The 24903-nt window shown below is 35.3% G+C and overlaps 1 protein-coding gene across 1 annotated transcript; it reads right to left on the bottom strand.

The window, feature by feature from the left end:
- Window positions 1-3584: 3584 nt before the first annotated feature.
- Window positions 3585-24800, bottom strand: LOC149425083 (low-density lipoprotein receptor-related protein 12-like). Its single transcript, XM_089649020.1, has 11 exons — window positions 24672-24800; window positions 24418-24586; window positions 23347-23512; window positions 20325-20508; window positions 19410-19563; window positions 17538-17743; window positions 17053-17175; window positions 16756-16868; window positions 12727-12992; window positions 11876-12041; window positions 3585-8972 (listed from the first exon to the last, which is right to left on the bottom strand). The coding sequence occupies exons 1-11, from the start codon at window positions 24712-24714 to the stop codon at window positions 8769-8771; spliced, it is 1794 nt and encodes a 597-aa protein (XP_089505146.1). The 5' UTR covers window positions 24715-24800; the 3' UTR covers window positions 3585-8768.
- Window positions 24801-24903: the final 103 nt, after the last annotated feature.

Genomic DNA, 24903 nt, shown 5'->3' with positions numbered 1-24903 from the left:
TTTTCTTTGCCGTTTTCATGGCCATGGCGTATTGGGAAGGTAAGTATATAGGTCCGCTTCGGAATGCTCTTTTAACTTATTTTTCAATGGTTGAGTGAGCCGAATCCACCTTGTTTTGGGTGTGGCCCTTTACTAAAAAATTGTGAGTGATAGATTTTATGTTTTTTACTGTTATAACAGCATATTTGCACATTACCATCATAAAGTTATTTTTTTGTTGTCCACAACAATGATCGTTGTAAATTCTATTGGACAGTCAGCTTTGTCATTTAAATTTTGCAGTCATTTCAGCACACAGCTCCCAATCTCAATAACGCTTCTTTTTCCCTGTGTTGGTTCACTCTTCCACGGGTTTTAGACTCGTATTCCTCACCGCAGTTTCGCATCTTTCAGTTTGCTAAAGTTTTTTTTATTAAATTTGCCTATTTTAATTTATTTTTTTAACCGGGAGAAATTTTACCCGTGTCAGACATTTTGGCATATATGCCGGTTTGTTTTAGTTGAGGCTGCTATAAACGCTTTTGTTAAGTGCAAACCGGATTATCTGCCAATAAGTCATATCTGGGTAATAATAAAAATGTACTATTGTGAGATAATTCAGTTTTACTTACATGATGGACGCATTTCCCCCTTGAAAGTTTTGAAGAAACTGGCGTATTGCGGAATAGGTCTGTCTTCTGCTAAAAAAAAGTGACGATTCCCGCGTAAATGCATACCGGCCCAACGCCATCTGACAGATTTTTATTCAACTATACGACATGCCGGTTCGACATAAGAATAGAAGGGAAAAAAAGAAATTTTTTGACACCAATAACTCAAAAGCTCCATTTTTGCACATATGCCGGTTTGATTTAACAGCGACGATATAGTAATTGGCAGTATAAATGAAGATCTGCAGAGTCTGCCCAAAAAAATATGGCATAACACCCCTCTTGGAGAAGGGGGAGGGGAGGTATTTATTAAAAATGTCATTTACAAACTTGGTCGAGTGGGGTATAGTTTACTGTATTTTCATTCGTGCTAAATCAAATTAATGATATTAGAGGTGTGTCGTTCGACTCTTTTTATGGACCCAAATCCAATTCAGAGTTCAGCCGAATGGACTCGATTCCTTAGACTCGTTACTATGTTTCCTTTCGGTCCAGACTCACTGAATCGGGTGGAATTAAACTCATTGTGTGGTTTCGCCGGATTCGCAAATCCGATGGAATAAAACCCATTGATTTATTCCGCGGAACTTATCGAATCAGCTGAAACGAAACTCATTGAGTTCGTTCAGCTGGACTTGCCGAACCCGGTGGACACCACGGTATTGGGGAACGATGGAAGCTACAAGAGTGAACGAACTTTTCAAATTGGCTTAGATGGAATCGGAACCAGTACAGGTCTAGGTTGATGAGGTTTTGGGAGTAACACAATTATTCAAGCAAAAAATATAATCCACACTAGTAAAATTATTATTATTCACATCATACTAATGTCCTCACCAGGGGCATCGCCAGCTTCCAATCTAGGGGGGAGCTCAAAATTTTTATAGAGCTTACAGGGACGGAACAAGAAAGTAATCAGAATAAACCAGAAATATTTACATACAAGCTGCCATGTACCCGGAGTTGATCGGGGTTAAGAACAGGGCAGTGAGTCTTGAGCCGTGAAGGGGCCCATGCGCATACTAAGTTTTGGGGCCCCTTTTGAAAGCAACAAACAGGCAACTACAGGAAAACAACAAACCTATGTTATGACCTCCTAATCGTGATTTGGAAATATGTATATGAGCATTTAAAAGTGTAAAATAATTGAAAAAAATTATAAATACCGCTTTATTATTTTGAATAATGCGTTACACAAATTACATATGAAAATATTCTTTTGCTTTTGGAAAGGCCAAATAAAAATAAAATTTGTACCTAAATTTTTGTAAATGTGTAGAGATCACCTGGATTTAAAAAAAGACTTTGAAGAGAATGTTTAGTTCCAATTCCTCAATAGCCTCAAAGCATGGAGAACTATGGCATCCCCAACTGGAATAAGTGACGAGAGCGAAGGGAGTGGATAATTAGTTACAACTCTGGAAAAAACACAGAACAGCGCCGCAGGCGAAATTTTGTCCATGGTATCCTCAAATGGGGTAGGTATTTGGTGTGGGTGAAGGGAGTAGAATATGAATTGAATTGAAAAACATGGAAAAATGCCGCAGACAAGAGCTTAAAACTAATATATGCCTTCACTTTCTATTTTTCTATTCCGACAATATTTAGACTAAAATCCTTTTCTTAAATGGAAATATTTTAGTATTGTTTAAAACGGAAACCTTTAAAATATCAGCTTAATCAGCTAGTAGCGGAGTGGGCAGATTACGTCGAATTCCCACCCAGGCGTTGCAAGTTCAAACCACTATTTTCCAAGTCCTCCATCACTGCACAAGTAACATTTTCCACTTACATAAATTTTATGTGTATTTTTTTAATATACATGAGTTCTATGTCCTCAATGTGTATCATATAGAAAATTTCGTGTCTTATGAAAAGTCCCGTGTCCTCAATGTGTACCACTTTAATTGCTTCCCTGAAGTCATGTTATTCCTTAAAAGGAACTTATTTCCTATTGGTGCCTTTTCTGTAGAGTTTAAAAAATAAATTAAAATTTAGTCTTATAAAAAGCGAGTCTATCTGATTTTCTGTTTGATCGGATATTTCGGTGCGATAATTTCCACTTCATTCATACATTCAATAAAACAAAAATGAAATTCAAAAAGATGTATTTAATAATAGCTTTGTGGTTTTGGCGCCAGTTGCAAACGTCTTTTTTTTTCCTTAATATTTTCTTTATCACCATTTTTTCTAGTGGGGGCAGCCGCCCCCCCTGCTGACGCCCATGGTCCTCACAATTTAAATTGATATGTATCTCTTTATAACTAGTGTACATGAGTGCGTGCTCTGCTTTCTCTCAGGTATCGTGCATTAATGACAATTTTTTTGTACATTTTTCTTAGTAGTAGAAATTAATATCTGCAGAGTCCGCCTAAAATATAATGATGGAACACCCCTCTAGGGGTTGTTATTTTTGTGTTTATTTTTAAAAACTTGTCTTATCTCATCAAATATTGATAGTATGGACTTGGAAATGAACTTGTTATTGTAATCCTTGTTATTTTCATGTTTATTTACCAAAACCTGACTTATCTCATTATCGCAGTATCGACTAAGGAGTGACCTCATTCAATTCAGCACTAATGAAAACATAGTAAACGGTTGATATCTGAAATGGGCTGTCACTTTGGTTCCAGTTACCGAAGACCGATATTGAGCTTACTGGTTCCTGATGGCGGGAAGGTTTATATTAGTATGCTAATGATGGGATTTGGAAAATTGATATCAATATGCTAATATTGGGAATTGACATTAATATGACAATATTGGGAAATTAATATCAGTATGCTAATATTGGGATTTAAGAAATTGATATCGGTAATATGTATGCTGATATTAGGGTTCAGAAAAATTGATATCAGTATGACAATATTGGGATATGGGAAATTTTTCATTTTTATCAAACACAAATCACATTTTTAATGATTTATTCATGTAATTTTATTAATTTTACAACAATACATTTTGAAAGTAACACCTATGTAGTTATTGAGATAACTTTAATACATATTATATTACAGATTATAGGGTTACCTTAAGATTGTTAATAAAATAAAATAAATGTTAGTAAAATTAACCTTGGATGATATGATCACAGATATCAACTATAAAATTAAGAATAAGAGATTATCACATAAAATAACATTTCAAGTACACAATGTTTATTCAACAAATTTTCCAACAATAAATATCGGCAAAGTTACCCCCAAACCAAAGTTTTGAACAAAAGAAAAATCTTATCTCTTTTTTTCGTAAGAAGCAATTACTATGCGGCTAGGTATTATATTTTTAAATAAAACAAACACTCTGTATTTGACCATTAATTTATTATTTTACATATCAACCGGTTTCAGTTATAATAGTAATAAAAAGTGTGATTAAATACAAAGTGTTTTCTTTATTTAAAAAAAAATAATAATTCTTACCTTTCCATCGTCAAACACTCGGTGATCATATTTATTCTCAACTAGCTGAAGACCCCGACATTGCCCGGGCTTTACGCAGAGTTTTCCGAAATCGGATGTAGATGGTAATTTTCCTTCTTTTGAACGTCAAGTGTGTGAAAAATTTCATCAAGAAGTACCAAAATTCTGCTTTCAGGTGTGGGAAAAGAGAATGGGAGAGGTTTTTCAAAATTGGATGTATGACAGTGACCTTTCTCCTGTTTTGAAGAGTGATGAGTTTTTTTGTTTTTAAATACACTCCAAAAATAATGAAAAGTATCTTCTTCTTCAGTTATTTCCCTAGTGCCGAAGATTGTGACCCAAAATATGATGTGAATAAAATGTATAAATTCAATGAAAGTTTTCTATCTGTGTGTATTATGTATAGGATTGACTTTATTGACTTTACATCTCGTTATTGTTTATGAGAAAGAGGGGGAGGTTACAACGGAGGCAAAAAAACCATTTTTAAATTCCTTTGAAGATAAAGAAAATTATTATTATAAATCAATTTAATAAACCATGGAATGATTCAAACGATGTTGGTACTGGCCTTTGTAACATTGGAAATTGAATTTGATTGAGCCTTTGTGTGCAACAATAGAATATTTAAACAATTTTTAAAATGTCTTAAACAACTAACATAATAAAATACTTTATAATACAATACAAAAAATATACACCAACACTTTGCATACAGATAAGAAGTATAAAACAAAAATCTACATAAACATTGGAGATTATCTAAATAATGTACTTACGAAAACATTTATTTTACAATAATGTAAGACAGATCATTTTAAGATAAACAAAAACTACAACAATCAACTGGGCAAACAATTTGGATAATTTTTTGCATCATTTAAAGACAATCTACCTATTGGATTCTAATTAGTTTCATGTCTATCACTGTATCTCTGGCAATTATACAAAAAAAATTACATGGGCAAAATTGTTCTACTTCAACTGACATATGTTCGAATGCTGTTTCTTAACAATCATGCAACACGTTTTGTTGATACAATGTGTTTTAGTCAAACCTCATGGATTACACATGCGACAGTCACATAAATCAGGTTAATTATGTTTGCTTATTGACATTGGATGACAATCAGTTCTTACCGTCAGTAGTTCGGGTTTAATAGATGTAAAACTAACTAAAAGCAACTATTCTAAGTAGCAATTTTTCTTCTACTGAAATGTAAGACTGACAATTGTTATTTTTCCTTCTGTTATTTTGTAACAATCTTTCAACTCCTTGGATAGTTTACTAAAATAGAATTATAAAAAATATAAAGTTTTGTAAATTCGTGAACCTAACTACGCATCAGTTTTTGTACAGTTTTATTGAACTTTAAAAAAATATATAACTCAATAACCACCGAGCCTTGGGATACTTGCCTACAGGCCTATTTATATGCTTTTATATTAAAGTCCTATAGATGTATGTGTTAAGGTGGGTCTCCTGCAGACAAAATGTTTTGTTTTTTCAAACATTTACATAAAACATTGAAACATTAGGGCGTGGACATACACATTTGTGTATGCATATACAATGTTTTGTTATCCATAGCCGATAGAAAACATTTTATGTGCGGGTGTTTAGAAAAACAAAAAAACATTAAACGCGAAGGAGAACCGCCTTTAGCAGAGGTAAGGATTTTCTGTAGATAGTGAACATGGCGGCCTTAGTGGTATGTGGAAATAGAGGTACTGATTTTACATGTATACATCGGTGGACATGGCAGTCATAGGGTTAAACTCTACATTACTACGATGAAATTTATGGTACACACTTAAACAAATGTATACCACTAAAAGTTGAGGTTAGATTTGGTGTGGTTTACATTTAGATCTAATCTTAAAAAGATTCACAAAGCAATTTAATTATTAAATGTCTGAAATGTAATTTCAATAATTATTTTATAATATGTACGTAAGTTTACCATTTCAAATGTTGCTTAAAAAAATAATGAGTTTATTGGATGACAAAAGGTTATTACCCTTTGTCAATGTCTTTTATTAACATAAACAATACATCAAATACAGCCTGGGCAGATTGATGCTTTATTAGTAATACATAGTGCATGTAACATGACACTCATTTATAAATACAAACAATACATCAAATACAGCCTGGGCAGATTGATGTTTGATTAGTAGTACATGGTGCATGTCACATGACACTCATTTATAAATACAAACAATACATCAAATACAGCCTGGGCAGATTGATGTTTGATTAGTAGTACATGGTGCATATCACATGACACTCATTTATAAATACAAACAATACATCAAATACAGCCTGGGCAGATTGATGCTTTATTAGTAATACATAGTGCATGTCACATGACACTTATTTATAAATACAAACAATACATCAAATACAGCCTGGGCAGAATGATGCTTTATTAGTAATACATAGTGCATGTCACATGACACTCATTTATAAATACAAACAATACATCAAATACAGCATGGGCAGATTGATGTTTGATTAGTAGTACATGGTGCATGTCACATGACACTCATTTGTAAATACAAACGATACATCAAATACAGCCTGGGCAGATCGATACTTGATTAGTAATACAGAGTGCCTGTAACAAGTATGTAGTTTCTAAAAATTCATAAAAATGCAATTCTTTTTCAGAAACAAGATACTCTTTACATAATATACATTTATTACAGGATTTACATATAACACAATACCATACATTTTCTGACCTAACTATTATTGATTGGGAATTTCTGACTTCAAATGACTTCCATAAAAATATCTATAACACTTCTGACTTAAAAGCTATTAAATTATGTTCCCATATTAACCTACTACCTAATTGTAACAGTTTGCCCACGTTTCGAGCTTTACTTCAAATTAAATTTTTATAGATTTTTGCTAATTTAATTTAATTCTAAATTCTTATGCCCAGGTACTATTGTGTGCTGAGTACATATTATACATAATCTATTAACATTGAAGTTTTTTAAAGCGGGACGTAAACAATCCCAAATTTGAAAAAGCACATTTAAATGGGCGATAACTAATTGTGAGAATTAAGTATCGCTCTTATCGTGGAGAGAATATTCCTCCCAAGCCTCAATATACATAATATTAAAATATGGCTAACTCGAGATATTGGTATTTTAGTTTATTCTCATTGAAAGATACTACCTTGTGTATTCTATGTAAGATGTTTTGGAGCAATTAATTTCTTATATTCGGGAGAGGAAAAGGTTGCTGAGATTTTACAACAAGCATTAAGCCTGTGACAGACCATGCTGAAATAGGCCAAGCCATGAGAGTATGGGGCAAGTGTGTAAGCCCCATTATTCCATTTTTTATAAGATATTAAAACAAACGTTTGACCTTATATCTTTAAAAAATATTTAAAACACAGTATTTTACAGGAACAATGATTCGTAAATTTCAGTGTAGATTCATAGTACAAATGTCTCTAATTTTTTTTCTTTATCTGAAATTTAAAACAACATTATATTACATTGAACCTAAAATATAATATTGTAGTTTACTATTAACTTATATTAAAAAGTGGGATCTCGTAAAAAGAATGAAAACAAAATAAAAAATGTCCAGTCCAATGCCTCAAAACATAGTGCGCATGTGAATAATATATAGGTAACAATAAACATTCTTTATTCGAAGAAAAATCAATCAGCTTTTTAGTAAATAAATATTAATTTATATAAATTTTCACTTTGGAAGGAATAAAATCGTAAAAATATATAATAAAAAAACAATGCTTTATCTCTCCATATTCACTTACTTCATTTTCAGCTTTGTACTCAAGAGGAGGTCCCAAATTATATACATAAAACTTTAATTTTATTTGTAGATTCTGAAGCACTATTGATAAGATATTCAATGTAGTATTTTATATTATCTATTGTACTTCCATATAGAGCACTCATTTATATTTACGCTGTTTGTTGAATTTGAACTTAACAGGCAATAATGATGTATCAGGACATCTCAGATCACAATCACACTATCAATGGTGAAATAATATATGCAAACACATATTATTTTAAAACAAAAACAAAAATTACTTATCTATCTAACATTAACATCAATAATAACCATTTTCTCAATTTCATACAAACATATTTTCATGTTAATTGCCCAATAATATTGCATGGTTGATATTTGGTTTTAATCAAATATTCAACTCTATTGGACATTTGAGATTTTTGAATATAATTCTTAGAAAACAATATTTCATAAAAAAACACTGATTCTGATATGCAAATCAAAAACCGCATTAATTTTAAGAAAGACTTTACAGCGCGCATAGTTATAAAACTTACAAGTAAGATAGATAAACTACAATCTACGTAAATTCATCACCAGTGACTGAAAAACATGATTAATGTAAAGTATTATGTACAAAGGATTTGCAATTATACACCTGATATGGTATACTTACGAGATACAATAGCAAAGAGATGAAATAATAAATCATCCCAATATTTATTCATAAGGAATTTTAGCCGGTATGCCTTCTGTTCGGAAATTGTGCCCTAACAAATTCTCTAATTTAGAATATAGAATTCGGTACACGTACTAACAACCAGAAATTGGGAGAGAAATACAATATATGTACGCATTCATTGCATCTATTATTAAATCAGAAAGGGAATATTTGCATTACTAAGACATGGCCGTGTAACTGCCGTGAGATTCACAGGAGACCAAACTGGACATGGAGGTGCCGCTGGGGGAGCGAGAGTCGGTTTCTCGGTTCGAGATATCGGCTCCCGAGGTGCTGACGTTATTGTCTGTGAGTTCCAGCATCGGGGTGTCCTGGTCAGTGGGAAGTTCCGCCTCGGGGTAGTACTGGTCACCCTGTATCACCTGCACACATATATACAACATCAGGACAAGGTTAAATGCTGTCACACAAGATACAACAGATATTCTGTGGATAGTGAAGTATCCCTCTTCAGATTAAATAACTGTTTTGGCTCCTATAGGCACTTAGCAAGGATGGAAGATAGCTGAACTGCTGAACACCAAACAGATATTTTCTATAATAAGCCTGCTAGACTTAAACTAGGAGTCTTAACTTCGGTGGGTGGACGGTGTGAAAGCAAACACTGCATCTTTAGGCAAATACTGCCGTGATAACTAAAAACACAGCATTTTCCTTGAGACACGCAAGGAAGACAGTTTATTTACCACAACAGTATAATAGTGCTAGCGAACGCTCGTATGCACATTATTGACAATCGTCCTCTTCCTTTTTACGCGCCTTGTATCAAAATGAAAGAGACAGAAGATGCTAGAACGATGACGTCGCATACGATCTCTCGCTGGGATTAGTTTAACGAACTGGAACAGCAAGAGACAGGCAAGAGTGGATGGGATTTCTAGTGGCCAGGACTATACAAGGGTAGTAGCACCGATGATGAAGATGAATGCACTAGGGGTCATTTTTGTTCAGTACATACTCTACTGATTACTTTTTAACCCTTTCAAACCTTATATAAACTGGCAGTGGCAGAGAATATTTGTTGCTTGATAATAATTGTAGTCATTTAAAAAATGTTGGCTTTTTTTTACTAAAAACTACTACTACACTACACTGCATTACATATCAAAAATACAACATACCAAAAATATAAAATTTAAAAAAAAAACCATAAATAATTAAACATTGAAAAAATAGTTTAGAAAATTATATCACAAAAAAAAATCAGAAGAAAAATTTGGTTGAGCCCAAAAATCACCTTTCAAAATATAAAAATGGCTACCGCCTGAACTAGTTGCTAAAATCCAATAAAAGAATAACATTCAAAGCCAGCTATACCAGCAATTGGAAAACGAATATCACAAATTTTAACGGCACAAACACAGTGTATCAGACATTTACCAGCACAGCACAGACACAACACCATGAACCTAAAAACCCCTGAACTTAATGCAATTTAGTATGATTGACATTGAAGCCAAATCCAGGGTGAGGGGAAATTGCCTGGCAGCCCTCATTTAGGGTATCTTCAAGACCCAGGTTCACTCCCACATTTCCATAAAAAGACATGTTAATGTAAAAATGTGTTACAGTTCTTGCCTAATATGACTTGAAACCTACAAGGTGTTGTTGAAAATGTCAAGAGACCTAAAGTCATTTAGCAGTACCTCTCTTTCAAGCTATACTTGGTCAGCACTTTCGTTCTGCATGTGGAATACATGGTGTCGTAACTGAATGTATGTTTTTTTTTTCTTTCAAATTAGTTTGACACAGGAGGCCCTGAGGAAAAATTTTTTCCCTCAGGGCCTATGTGATCTTTGGGGATTCTGTGTGGAGGGTTTTTTTTATCCGGGGTTCAACGTGTCCTAGAGTGACGGACGTATGAATCCATCTCTCCCACTGCGGTGCAAGGCGATGGGTAGAGAGAGTCCGGCTGGAGAGGTCAAAAGGTCTCCCAAAACCAGTCTCTCCCGATTGGACACAACACACAATAGGTGGGCAAACGTATCCGCCACCAAGACCTAGACAAACCTCACCCCATGAACCCAGGCACCCCTGCTAAGTCACCAAACGAAGTGAACTCCTTGGGGTGACCTATGGCAGGGGTGTTGGTTATCCAATAAATGGTTGCTGGGGCGGCGGTACCCATAACCGCCTCCCAAATTGAACATAATGATAATAAGTTGTTTGGTACGAACAATTTATGGCATTTCAGGAGGTGTGGGGTGTCAATAAAATAGTTTATTTTTTAAGTGCCGTGAGTGAAAGGGCCCCATTCCTCCTAGATTGAAGAGAGTCGTAATGCCAATCCATGTGACGCATGAATCGTGGGAACTTTTAGTTTAGTTAACGGGTAGTTTAGATCGTATAATGCAGTCGAATATCATTGTTTCGGGCTTAAAAATGGTTACTTTTTCTTATTACAAACCCAAGAAGTTTGTTACACGACGATGATAACTGAACTATATGATTTGAAAATGTGAATTTCACTGAAGACAATTGTTATTTTTATTATTTTATTTATTTCAATTCTCGTACACACATTTTGCAGCTGATTATAGTTTACATAGACGATAATAAATAATTAAAATATTTCAATAATTAAAATATTTCACCATTTAGCATAATTTAATATTTTACAACAGACATACAAAATATTCTGGCCGAGTTTGTCCGATGGTGCTGGCCGGTGCCGGCCTGGAAATGCTAAGCTATGATGTGAATGTGTTCATATATAATGTAGGCAACTAATTGAACCATGTCTGACACGCTACGTGTCTGTGCCGGTAGATGTGAAAAGAACATGTAGAGTGGCCGTCACAGCACAGACGCGAGTATTTACTATAGTTCCCTTAGGACTACAAGGCTCTATCTGACATGTTGGCCAAAATTGACTTTACGCAAAGTTTCATAAAACTTAAAATAGTCCAATTTCAAGTGTTAGTATTTTATTCGGGATTCAAACGTTGAATAAGAATGGCAGGTAAAACCTTGTCGTTCGAAGGGAACCATATTCCAGAACCACGATTGGCAAAAACGGCATAGTGGCGACAATGAGTACAATGGCGGTGCATCGACAGCTGATTATGACACGGGACAAATGATTATCACCATTTAATGAAAAGCTAAAATGAGACTAGAATCGGCGTTTAGCGGGGAACATTCTAATTTAAAAATGGTTCTGATTTGATGGAGTTTGAATCACCCACCCAAGTACAAAAGTACCTCACAAAAAAAAATACAATGAATTTCGACTAATTTATGGGTTTGATGGATATTTGAGTACCTGAGAAGAAGCTGTGGATACGAGGATGGACTCATCCGGCTTGATGACCTGCGGAGGTTTAGGCAGGGGCCGGGAGGGGCGGGGGCGTGTGGAACGAGTGGGACGCTGGCGGCGAGGAACGGCCACCGGGATGTTGGACTCACCACGTGAAGCCATGTTCATGTATCTGCAATGATTTACCCATATGATACTGGCCTTAATAATCGGCTTCAATCGAGTTTCCACTCTTTTTTTAATTGAATTTTTTGGTTGGTTCCAAGGTTGTCATATTCATAAATTGACTCTTGCTCAGCTTTAACTTAAGTCCCAAAAATAGTTACCGTAGTTAAGCGCAACTTGAAAAGTACTACGAATGTACTCAGGGATGTCACTGATTTGTTAATATTGGGGACTGCTTTCTTGGCTATGAATGGTTCAGATATGTGAGCATCCTTATTGGCTGGCGGATATGCTGTCCTCGTTCTACCGATATTTCAACGGAAGATGCTCCGAGAAACTAGCGTCATTGATTCCTTCGACACTGGTGCAGCCAAATGCACGCGTACATGGTTGACATTTGTCACATGATAATGGGTCACTTCTACGATTCTTTCTTTTGTGCAACAACTCGGCTGTGGGATGATTTGCCGGTCTCCGTGTTTAATCCCTCTTACAACATGAGTCTTTTTAAAGATCCAGGTTCACTCCTTTCTTTCGTAAAAACAAAACTGCCCAAACATGGCATAAGCCCTGAGGGAAATTATTTCCCCCAGGGCCTTCTGCGTCGAGTTAGTATTAAAAAAAAAAAAAAATCAGTATTCCTAGAGAATAAAATGATGAAGTTAGAAATTGCTATGGCAGTTGAATCGCACCTCGTGGGATGGCAGTAGGTGGGAGTTGCGGCCCCCTGCAGGACGGCCTCGTGGTAAGAAGGCGGCGGCTCCCGGTACAGGTGGTACAGGCTGGCCTCATCCAGAGGGCCGCCCTGGTCCACCTGGCGCTGGTAGTTGTTGTTGTTGATGCTGATGATAGGCATGGGCGCGCGTGACGAGTAGTAGCGCCAGCCGCAAGCCACGCCCAGCACGGCGATCAGGCCGCACGCCAGCGACCCCATCACCACTACGGTCACTACGGAATTCTGAAAGAAAATGATTTTACTTACCAATAAAATTCCTATTTGCTTCAATCTATTACAAGAGAGAGCTTGCTTTTTTGCCCTTTTTTACGTTTCGTGCATGTTTATTCCCACACTTTCTCTCTCGTGGCAAACCTGTGGTGACGTAATCTATCATTGTGTACATCATTTTATTTTACGAAAACAATCAATCAGTTTCAATACAAAAGTGCCTCCTCAGGGCTTGAAACCCGGAGTGTGCAAACAAATTTATCTAATTTAGATTTGTTATTTGACACATAATTAAAATAAAATAAAGAGAGTATATTTCACATTTCAGTATCGGCACATTTCAGAGTGGTAGATACTCTCGTGTTTGGTGACCTTCATTCTCTCCCTCTCCTTCCACTCTCCCCTCCCTTCACCCTCACAGCATTGCCTTCTCGGTTCTACTGGCTATGGGTATTTTTAAATAACTAAATAACCATCTCACCATTTCTTCCATGGACCGGACTAGACTTGGCACACAGAAGAAGTTTTGTTGTTTGGCCAAGTAATATCGATATATCGAGTACTGATGATGAACTTTGATAAATTTGCTCTTCTGATAAACTCTGCAATATTATATGTAATAGGTTGGTTGGTAGGCTAAATCTAAAACTAACATCGAGATATCGATATAATCGTCACTAAACATGTACATATTATTTGTAGATAAGTTAGTGCTGGATTGCTTATTATTTTAACTGCATTCATTTGATATATTTAGTCTTACCACAAGTTATCATTTATCCGGTCAAGGAACCATAAATAAACTGCTATCAAGTAGTAATAAAAAAAAATTCAATGCATATATAATAAAATAAATTGAAGATACTCTCAGTATCGCTCTGGTAAAAGACCACCATTCAGAATTGAAAAGTTGCTAGAAATGGCTTTACGTTGTTTTTTATTTTTTTTATAGTGAATACTTCACAAGAGTCCCAACTGCTCCCGTCTGGAGCTAGTGAGACTATGGCATCCCCAATTGGGGGATGTTGTGAGGCTGAAGGTAAGTGGGGAAGGGAAAGAGGAAGGTGGGGAAGTACCTGGCTATTCAGATCTAGTCACTAAACACGGCTAAAGCCATTTGGAGCAACGTTTCAATTCTGAATGGTGGTCTTACACCAGGGCGATACTGGTAGTATCTTCCACTCTGGAACGTGCCGCAAATATACTATATATTATTTTAATTAATTAATAGTGAAATAACACAAATTAATCAAATAAAATTTATTTGCGCATGCCGGGTTCGAACCTGCGACCTTCGGAATGGCAGTCCAATGCGTTACCACTGGACTATGCCGGCCGTCAAACATGGTCATCGTCAAACATTTTACATGGTCATGTTTTATGACCAGATCTGAGTAGCCGGGTTTTTCTCAACGTTTCTCTTTTCCATCTCCTTCCTCTCCCACTCACTAACTCTAGACAGTTGGGAATCTTTTGCAGATCAACTAATAATAATAAATACCGAAGACATAAATAATAAAGACCGGTCGGTGGCCGAGTTGACATCGTGCTTGGGTCCCACTCAGGCGTAGTGTGTTCAATTCCTCGGCTGGCTAAGTCCTCCATCACAACACAAATTTTCAGCTTACTGTGGTGGTAGTAGGAGATTTTCAAATATTTTCAGGTTATTCGTAACCCGGGAATGTTTGTCTTTTTTTTATATATACCGTATACCATGGAACAATGCAAATTTGCAAAGATAATATTCTAAATAAAACCATTTAAAAATTATAGAAATCTTAGACAAACGCCAATTCTCTCCAAAATGTAAAAAAGAATGGAGCAATTAAATTATAAATATCTTAGTAAAAATTTTAATTCATTAAGTACCAGAAAGATTCAGAAATACATATACAGTAGAACCCCGTTAATTCGAACCCCGATAATTCGAAAAAACGCGTAATTCGAAATTTTCGCCAAAAAAATTTCCGCAGAAAATTTTTTTCATACAAAAATTTTTTTAATTCGAAATTCGTTAATTTGTAATTCGAAATTTATTTTTGTCCGCGCAAGAAAATTTGTTCGTGTAATTCGAAAAAAATTGTTTTTTGCGAAAATAAATCATAATATTTCGTAAATATGAATCTAAAAGTCAGCCGTGGCGGTAAAACGCCGAAAAATGTATTTTTACGTGGTTATACATCGTCCTAATTAGTATTATTATTTTGTAAATCTGAATCGATTTACACTGGAATGTCGTACTTTTTCAAATTTATTTCGAATATCCGAGTTTGGAGGGCCGAGAAAATACGTTTTACGCGGATATATGTCGTAGTTATACGAGTTTACACCAAATATCTGAATTTGAAGAGCCGGCCGCGAATTCTCGTTTTACACGAAAATATATCATATTTTTACGAATTTATTTCGAATATCTGAATTTGAAGAGCCGGCCGCGACGGAATACGGCTGCGAATTCTCATTTTACGCGGAAATATATCGTATTTTTACAAATTTAAATTCAGATATTTGAAATAAAGAGCCGGCCGCGACGGAAAATTACCGCGAAATCTCGATTTACGCGGAAATATATCGTATTTTTACGAATATCTCAATTTAAAGGGTAGGCCGCGACCGAAATCGGCAGCGAAATCTCGATTTACGTGTAAATATATAGCATTTTTACGAATTTATTGCAAATATCTGAATTTAAAGAGCCGGCCACTACGGTAATCGACCGCGAAAATAAAGAAATAATTGGTATTAATACGAATTTACAACTAAAATACCAACGGGATTTGAAGAGGCGGCCGAGAAAATCATTTTTTTTTTTTTTTCATAAAATTTCGAATTACGTGGGAATTTGTTAATTCGAAATTTGATTTTTGATGTCCCATGGATTTCGAATTAACGAGGTTCTACTGTAATAATGTAACAATTTAAAAGATTCTAAAATTTAACCTTAAAAAACACGCTGAAAATGTAAACTGAATAATAATGATAATATAATAACACACCCCCCCCCACACACACAAGCTCAACATAATTTTGGGGAAATATCTTATAAATTATTTATAATTTTTTTTAAACTTTATGTCTGGGTTAAATCTTCCCCACAGGAAAAATTAAACCCTTCCACACACTTGATCACACATTGATTCCACCACAAATGATCATCTAGTCAATCCACATTATGCAAGTGCATTATATTAGCATAATAAATACAAAACAATACAAGAACAACACGTCAACTCACCAGAGATCAAATGGGAAAATAATTCTCCGACTCCAGATATTTTCATATCAGAGGGTTAGGCTCGGTAGAACTCCTAACTGGACCTATAAATCCTACTGATCCCTCAATATAAATATTTAAAAAATCTTTCGTAATCCTACATGTATTTAAAATGACCGATTTTTGCATTTTTACATATAAATTCTTTAACAAATCTAATACGCCTAAATTTTGAATGAGAGTGCTAGGTATAATGTCAGTAGCCGAAATAACAAATGGTAATATTTTTATAGTCTGAGAATGCCAAATTCTTTTAATCTCATTTCCTAAATCTGTGTATTTTCTTATTTTTTCAGAAACAGATTTTTGAATATTAAAGCAATTTGGAATAGCGACATCAATGATACAAGTAATTTTTTTAATTTTGTCATGTAAAGCTATATCCGGTTCATTATTATTAATCGTTCGGTCTGTTAGTATAGTTTTATCATAATAAAATTAACATAAAATTATGTGTAATTTTTTTTGTAAATGATAAAGTAATTTTTTTTAAATAGGTACCTTGATGCAGTCTACTTCATCCGATCCATCGCCACAATCATCCTTTCCATCGCAGATGTTTGTTTCGTCGATACAATGTCCTGCGCTTCCACAGCGGAACTTGGGGGCCAAAGCTATAAAAATATAAGCATTTATTAAATCTCCGTTACATCAAATGTAAACAAACTATGTATGTATATTCCAGCATAGATATTATAACACCCATAAATAAAATTCTTCATACAACAATATTGTGCATTGGCAGGAATTGAACCAGTAACCTCCTGACTCATAATATGTAAAGACAAAGTTCCGTACCTTGGCTGAAACAGCCAACCTCATCAGACTGGTCGGAGCACTGTGGGATTCCGTCACATCTCTGTGCTGAAGTGTAACACTCCTGGACACTGGCGCAAGATATCTGTTCTTCACAGCCAGCAACTGTAAGAAAAACAAAAAAATGTATATAATTAATAAATACAAATTGTGTTATGTGGAATTTGATCATCTGGGCACTCCAATTTGTTGTGAGGTGCAATAAGTACAGTGGGATCTCAGTAATTATTCAGCTAAAAGTACAGCACTTCCAATAATCCAACACTATGAAAGTCAGGGTGAGACTTTTTAATCCTTCTGGTCTATGAGGTTTTGTCAACTTTTATTTATATTCTGGCGGAATAGTGAGAATCTTGTGTACTAGAATTATCATTATCAACTAAAGAAGCATTTAAAAGTGACTCACCATATGAAACCCAATCTTTCACTTTGTAGAAACAAGTTTTAAGTAATAAACTTTAACTCACCGCAAGACACCTCATCTTCCCCGTGGGGGCAGTCCATCTGCCCATCGCAGCGCTGCGTGTGCGGGTGGTAGCAGTGGCAGGGGTCGGGGGTGCCGCAGGACACGTGCTCGGGGCGACAGGCAGAGCAGCCGGGGCCCTCATCCCAGGCACGGGGGCACTGGCGCACCCCATCGCACCAGCCCGACAACGGGTAGCAGCCCCCGGTTCTGACACACAACATTACATTCAATTTCAATCATCTCAAATTTAGGTTGTAAATTATTGAAACGAGGTATTCTAGAGTTCTTTGACCGTATTTATTCAGGTATCTGGGAACTACAAGTCCATCGTTTGCAATTAGTCTTGTATTATGAACATGTGTCACTATTTTATTATGTTCAGATTGAGATGTATGCTGACTCGCAATTTTAAGCCACAATATAGCACGAACAGATAATAAATTTACAGAATTGTATAGTAATGACTTTGGTACGTCATATCTTTGTTCGTATTTAGTTTTGTTTAATAATAATTTTACCAAAGAATATTGTACGTTTTGGACTGAAAGAAGATTTATTTTTGTTGAATGTCCCCATGAAGTTATTCCATATCTTATTAGGGATTCCGCCAATGACAGGTATACTATTCTAAGGGTATTTGGTGGAACAAAAAACTTCAATCTATAAGGTTTGCTCACTATAGCTCTAAGCCGTGTGCAGACTTTTTGTATATGTATATCTCATTTAAAATTACAATCAATTGTTAAGCCTAGATATACGTATTTTGAAACAAGTTCAATATTTTTACATGAGCATGGTTGTATTACAAAGTTATGGATGCAATTAAAATCATGAGAAATAATTTTAGGAGTTATGGTGATGTTATAATGAGGAGATCTGATGTGCATAAGCTTCGTTTTTTTAGCATTGATTATTAAACCTACATCGTATTTATAAATTTAAAAATCAGTTTATTCTGACAAGCACAAAAGTAATAACCTAGTCCCAAAATTTAATTTGATTTAGCCATACAATTATGTGAATATTTTTCACAACTCCTCCTAAATATGTAGTATGAATTTCAATTCAATTAGCAAATAATCATGCTTTATTTCAAGGGCCACATCTCTGAACCAAAGAGTAATTACTAAATAAAAGTGTGTAGCAGTGCGTACTTCTGGGCGGCGCAGTCCCTACCCGATTAGAATAAACAGTGGTCAATTTTCTCCGATTGGCAAGACTGTTGCGAGCTCTCTAAGCGGAGCGCACTTCGTCGAGCTCAGTTGCTGGCTGGACTCAGAGGACTACGGTGTGTTCGTGCGACACTGGAACAATGAGGGACTACTTTGCAAGTCACGAAAGGTCTTTTCACTTTTATCTTTTTTTAATCATGTAACTTATCATTCTAATAGGGATTACTTATTTAACTTCTTGCGTTGTTATTTTATAACACGCTGGCGCCCGCTCAGACATTCCTTACAAGATTTTAAGTGTTTAATTTATTAATGTTACCTGCTCGTTAGTCATAAATTTTATCAAGATGGCGTTAAACTCACGTACATTCTTGACACGCCCGGAGATAAGATGTTGTTAGAGTCTCATGTTTATTTTTATTGATCAAGTATTTTAATAATTGTTAAGTATTTTAATAATTTAATAAATTAGCGTCTGTTGATATTTAAATCATTCTATTATTTAACTTCCTTATCAGATCTCATCACTACCTACATACAATGCGTTCAGTGCGTGTGCGTAGATGACTAGATTATTGTATTTGGTAATTACCAATTAATGTCACAATCGTAAGATCCATCATTAATTTATACAATTAATCCTTTCATCACCCATCCATTGGCAAACAATGTTACAAGTGTGTATTAAATTAAGAGCATACTCGCAATGCAGCAAATTGCGTCCACAGGGGCCGCAGAACTTCTCGTCAGCGCCAGTATAGTAGCAGTCGGCCGCCCGGTTGCACCTTTCGGTCTCATTATTGTAGCAGCCGCTGTCCGCCCCGCCGCATGGAATCATGTTATCCCCACTGCATTCTGAGGATAGCAAATAACATCAATGAATACATACAATATTTCCAGCTTAATCATTTATGTATATTTTCAAAGGATCGTTCATGGTTATGATGGATATACCAAGTATTGTATTGGTGTCCATGGAGCCTTGCAAACATTTGTAATTGCTTGGTACCTAGTCCCTTTGAGACGATATGATAGGATGACTGCATCGGATTATGGCCCAATTTTTTCTATTCTCATTACATTTTAAAGCAGAAATATTACTAGCTAAAGAAAAACCCTTACATGGGAAACTACTAACAGTGCTAATACATTTTTTCTTTAAATTGTCTTTTGTTTTCAAAGCCTATAAGATTGGTTTGGAGGTTAGAGGTTGATTGTGATTTTGAAATGATGTAATAAAGGCAATTGAAACATCACTAAAATGTTATTCAAAATCACCAATTTTAATCACGAAAAGGTAGTTCATAATATCTCCTGATCACATAACTAACTTTTCTATTTATATACATAAAGAATAGTGTCTATGGCAGGGCGGATACCGGGCAGGCAGGGTGGATTTAATTTCTATACAAATGTACAGTTTTATTCCGAGATTGATGAAATTTTGGGCACTTGACCTTCAAAATAAGGTCAAGGAGGTCACTACCTACATCTTATTTTGAAAAACTCTGTTTTTTTCTCTCTGAAAAAAAAGCCTGGGCAACACCGGGGACTTCAGCTAGTTTTTAATACAATAAAAAATTTGTGTAAAAATGCAAACATTATAATATTATTACCGTCAAGGATCATGGTGGATTTAATAGGTCCAGTACAATCCCGTTCATCAGATCCATCATCGCACTGTGGCTTTCCATCGCATCGCATCTCATAATCAATACAGCTCAAATTGTCGGCGCAGTGGAATTGATTTTCTTTGCAAATAAAATAGACTATCCGAAAACCTCGTCCTCCGAGCAACAGCTGTAATCATAAACATATAGGTCAGAACCAGAAACTCGGATCTCCAGCGACCAAATGTTTTCAAAACATCGGACAAGAACAAAAACATTGGGTCAGGGAAACAACTTTTTTCATCGGTCTAAAACAAAAACATTGTGGCACTGCCACAATATTTCATGTTTGCACGAACATTTGGTTCAATGTTTGTGGTAATATTGTCGCTGGAGACCCCGCCTTTAGTTATACATAGTACATTATGCATGTCATCACTTTGAAGAAAGGGTCAAAATGAATATAAATATATAACCATTATATTCACAATATACAATATAATATAAACATAAGACATATAATGAAAACTTCCTTCTTACAGCGTCAATAAAAGTTATTACATATTATTAACCTCCAAAAGAGTGAGTTTTTGAGAGAAGAAAGTGTTCAAACAATAGCATGTGTTATAAAAATCAAACTTTGTTCAAAAAAATACAAATATGATATCAAAATAACCGAATTAATCACATATTAATCAAAAATATATATTCAATAATATTAATACGAGGATTTCTACAAGCACCGCCGTACGGTGTACGTCCATACTTCTTTTTACATATTTTTTTACGGACATACTCTCCTAGAAGTTATGATATGTGTGTAAACCATTATTCATTTCCATAATAAATATTATTAATTCAATTATTTTACATCAGAAGATTATTGTGAAACAAAACCACAGGCATGCATATTTTTAAACAATGAATCATAACAATATGTATCAGCAAATGAAATACTACTGTGGTAACCAGTGGCGTAGAGATGTCCCACCTGTTTATAGACAAAGACTTTCTTAAATTTGTCCAACTGCACCCCTATACCATCTACCTACTACAATAAGTAGTGGCTATATCATAAGTATTGATGTGTTCGTTAGATCTTAGGACAAAAATGTCACAAGACACCACTGACTGAATAAATATAAATAAAATATATAAAAAGTGTTTATGGGCTTTATTTTGGCAATGCGCCATTTTTCGGCAGTTTCCCAAACAGGAACAGGGTAGTGCGCAGAGACGGACCGTGACTGAAATTGCCAGCAGTGCATTTCACTTTTAAAATGTACCCTAGCGTGTAATTTAGTTGGAGAAGAAGAATGAATAGGGGTACCTACTGCAATTCATTTCATTTGAATTCACCACGCACGAGTTATGTGTGAATGTCGTAGCGCTAACATTGTACATTAGTATTTCTAAGCGAATAAATTCCAGATGCATTGGATTACGCATGATCAAAGTGATGCAAAGTTCACTTGTCATCAAGGCACTTTGATAATGCACGGGATGAATTATATATCTGCACTGCTCTAAGGCTGGGTTTACACTTGTAAGTAAAATTTACGACTTTCGTAAATTTTTGATAATATACTCACAGGAGCGCTTACATATGCATCCAACTTATCGCAAATAATGCTCACAGAAGTTGTTTAGAATTTTAATTTACGAACTTCTCACAGAGACCGCTACACCAGTAATTCTATTTTTGGTAAGATGGCTTCCTGACAACAACGCGTTGCCGCCGACTTTGACAGCTGTCAGTTAATAATATTTGATAACAGGGATTTGTTTATTTACGGTTAGATCATGGATCCGCATATAATACCCATTTCCGCACACATCGGATTGCCGCTGCGATAATATGCACAATTTTGTCAAACAAAAACGTAAGACCTGTCAAAAACTTACGTAAGAAAAACTTCTGTAACTTGGTATAAATTACGGTAAGCGACTTATGGTGTCGTTTACATTGGTAAATTTGTCGTAAGTCGCTTACGTGAGCAACTTACAGGAAAAACTGTAGAGGCAGCCTAACACGTGATTTGGCATTAAGTGTGTAATGTGTCTCGCTCATGTCACCATTTCGGCTAGGTCGAGCTGTCTCGATACCGCCCGATGCAGTTTCAGTAGTACGGTAAAACATGGTTCTGAGCATATCGGGGCACGCACGGCCCGCTTGCTCTTGCGCGGGAGTCTTACACTAGAAGATAGCTCAAATAATGACCTGGCGGGAATTACGACTTGAGCATACTTTTGTACATCGATGACTGGGGTACAAATGTACTTGTACATAAGTTATGTGAAGACTGAAGTCAAGCAGTGCAATGCACAAATGCATGTATTAAGGAACAACCTCTAGTAGTGGGTGCATAGTAGGTAGGATTTTGTTGTTTTTGTTCATTATTTAACTTTTTATGAGTTGTCGAGGCGAGGGCACTTTCATCCCCTCCCCCTCGTGTGTTCAGTTTAAAAACTTGGGTTGTTGGTCGGTAGAAATCTTTCTTAAAATAACAAATATTACGGGTGGAATGCATGTAATATTTTGTACCCTTCCCATAAAGTCAGGTCTGGTGTTGAGTGAACTTCGTTAAAATGAATGAAATAGTTTTTAAGGAACATAACTTTGCAAAAAAAAAACTAAATTCAATGCATATAGCCCGATTTTAGCTGTAGTATAGTGAAGTGTTTTATTTTACATTTATTTTATTACAAAACATTAATGCTATTTACATATTTTATATATCGCCTATTAGAGAATTTAAGAACCTCGTTACTGATGTATTTCACCATCCATGTGATTTTCATACATAAAAGATTTTGTGATGCATTTTATACACAAAAGACCTCATATTTTTTTAAATTGCACCCCCTGAAACATGAGTCACCGGTCGCCACTATATACAAACACAGGTGTAATAATAATAAAAGTAACGAAATAAGTTAAAAATGAGTGTTATTTAAGAAAAACAATTTAGAGATTTAACCAATAAGATTTTTAGTAATAAATTTGAAATTAATTTACTAAGCATACCTTGGACGTGTGGAACTTGATGGTAGCATTTTGCTTTTGAGCATAAAATTGTGGAATGGACACGTTACGTCCGCAGAGCGGGGAAGATGAGAAAGACAGCCAGTTGTGTGTGCAGCACGGTGGAGCCATGCAGATGGGGTCCTCCTCAATGTCAAGGTCAGTCACTCTGAAATGGTCAAATTCAAGTTTTTAACAAGACAATGGAGTAGGTAAATACACTAATGCCAAAATATACAATAAAAAGCAGTTCCCCGTGGCGGAAGGATAATCGTTATGCTAATATGTTCGGATTCCATGAGGAACATGTTCCTCATAAAAATTATATTGGGTGATCCAGTAATCCAACAATCGAGCGAAATCACCGAGGACTGGAATAACAACCATCTCTAATTGAAGACTAAAATGGCTGAAATCTGCATCGGCATAAAAAAGGCTCAAATATGTGTTGTGTTGTAATGGAATCCAGACAACTGACAAATCAACACATTTTTGAAAAGTGATGAAACAAAAAATAGGTTACGTGGGTTGGTTTTTTTTCATAGCTTTTTATGACTTTATATAACTTTTTAAAGGTGTGTTGAATTGTTATTGTGTGAGTTATCATGGAACCGTCGATACTAAAAATCTTGGGTGTTCCTGGAAAATCTATAGTCCACTGAAATAAATAATAACACCCACATAATTTTAAGTGAAAAACCTTCTTGTTTACATTTTTAAAGATTATTTTAGTAATGACAGAGAACCCTGAGTGATGAAAGGCGAGTGCTTACCTATTCAACAACTAACCTAGATATAAGTATTACACTGTTTGTACTCTTATTTGAAACCTATCAACCCTGGAATTATACGAGCCCATTGTGATCCAATTAAAATAGTAGGTCAGGTAAGGCTCAAGAGCGACATGTCAATTTACTCTGAGGCAATCATAATTGTGTAAGTAAAGAGAGTTGTTTTAATCTAGTTATATTAATAATACTCAGTTAGAAATTTGACGGAACCCACTCAAACCTTAAATACAAGCGACATGATAAGTCGAATGTTAAAAGCACAATACACAATGAAAAAATCTACCTCAAATTGAGTTCTGCTCCCTGTGGATAGAATAAAAGCCATGTGCAACTTATTCTATCTGGATAACCGAGGGGGTAACCTGGACTCTCAATCACCCCCGATGGTTTCACCAGCTTCACAGGGCCACATTCGGGATTCTGAGCGATGAATTTACGCCCCTCGGATAAAACTACGAATGGATAAAAATTAGAGGTCATTTATATTATAGAATATGTTAAAGAGCTGTATTAAGTGTATATGATCCTGAAACTTACACGGGATGCTTATTAATATGATTAAATAAGTTGAAAGGAACATTTTCCTTCCATAAAAGTATAGAGCAGTGGTATTCGCACGAAATTGACAGATAAAAATTTGTTTTTGTAGGAAAATGGATGTGACAATAGATGAAGTGTTGCCATACAATAAAACAAGAATAACTCACAATAAATGACATGTGCAATCGTCGTTGCTATTTTCCCCAAAAAATTCTTTTTGAGATATTGT

The sequence above is a fragment of the Hesperophylax consimilis genome, chromosome 3, assembly GCF_061612785.1.
Source record: "Hesperophylax consimilis isolate HC1 chromosome 3, BYU_Hcon_1.0, whole genome shotgun sequence".
NCBI lineage: Eukaryota > Metazoa > Arthropoda > Insecta > Trichoptera > Limnephilidae > Hesperophylax > Hesperophylax consimilis.
Note: the sequence above shows the minus strand (reverse complement) of the source record. Positions and strands in the feature narration are given on the sequence as shown.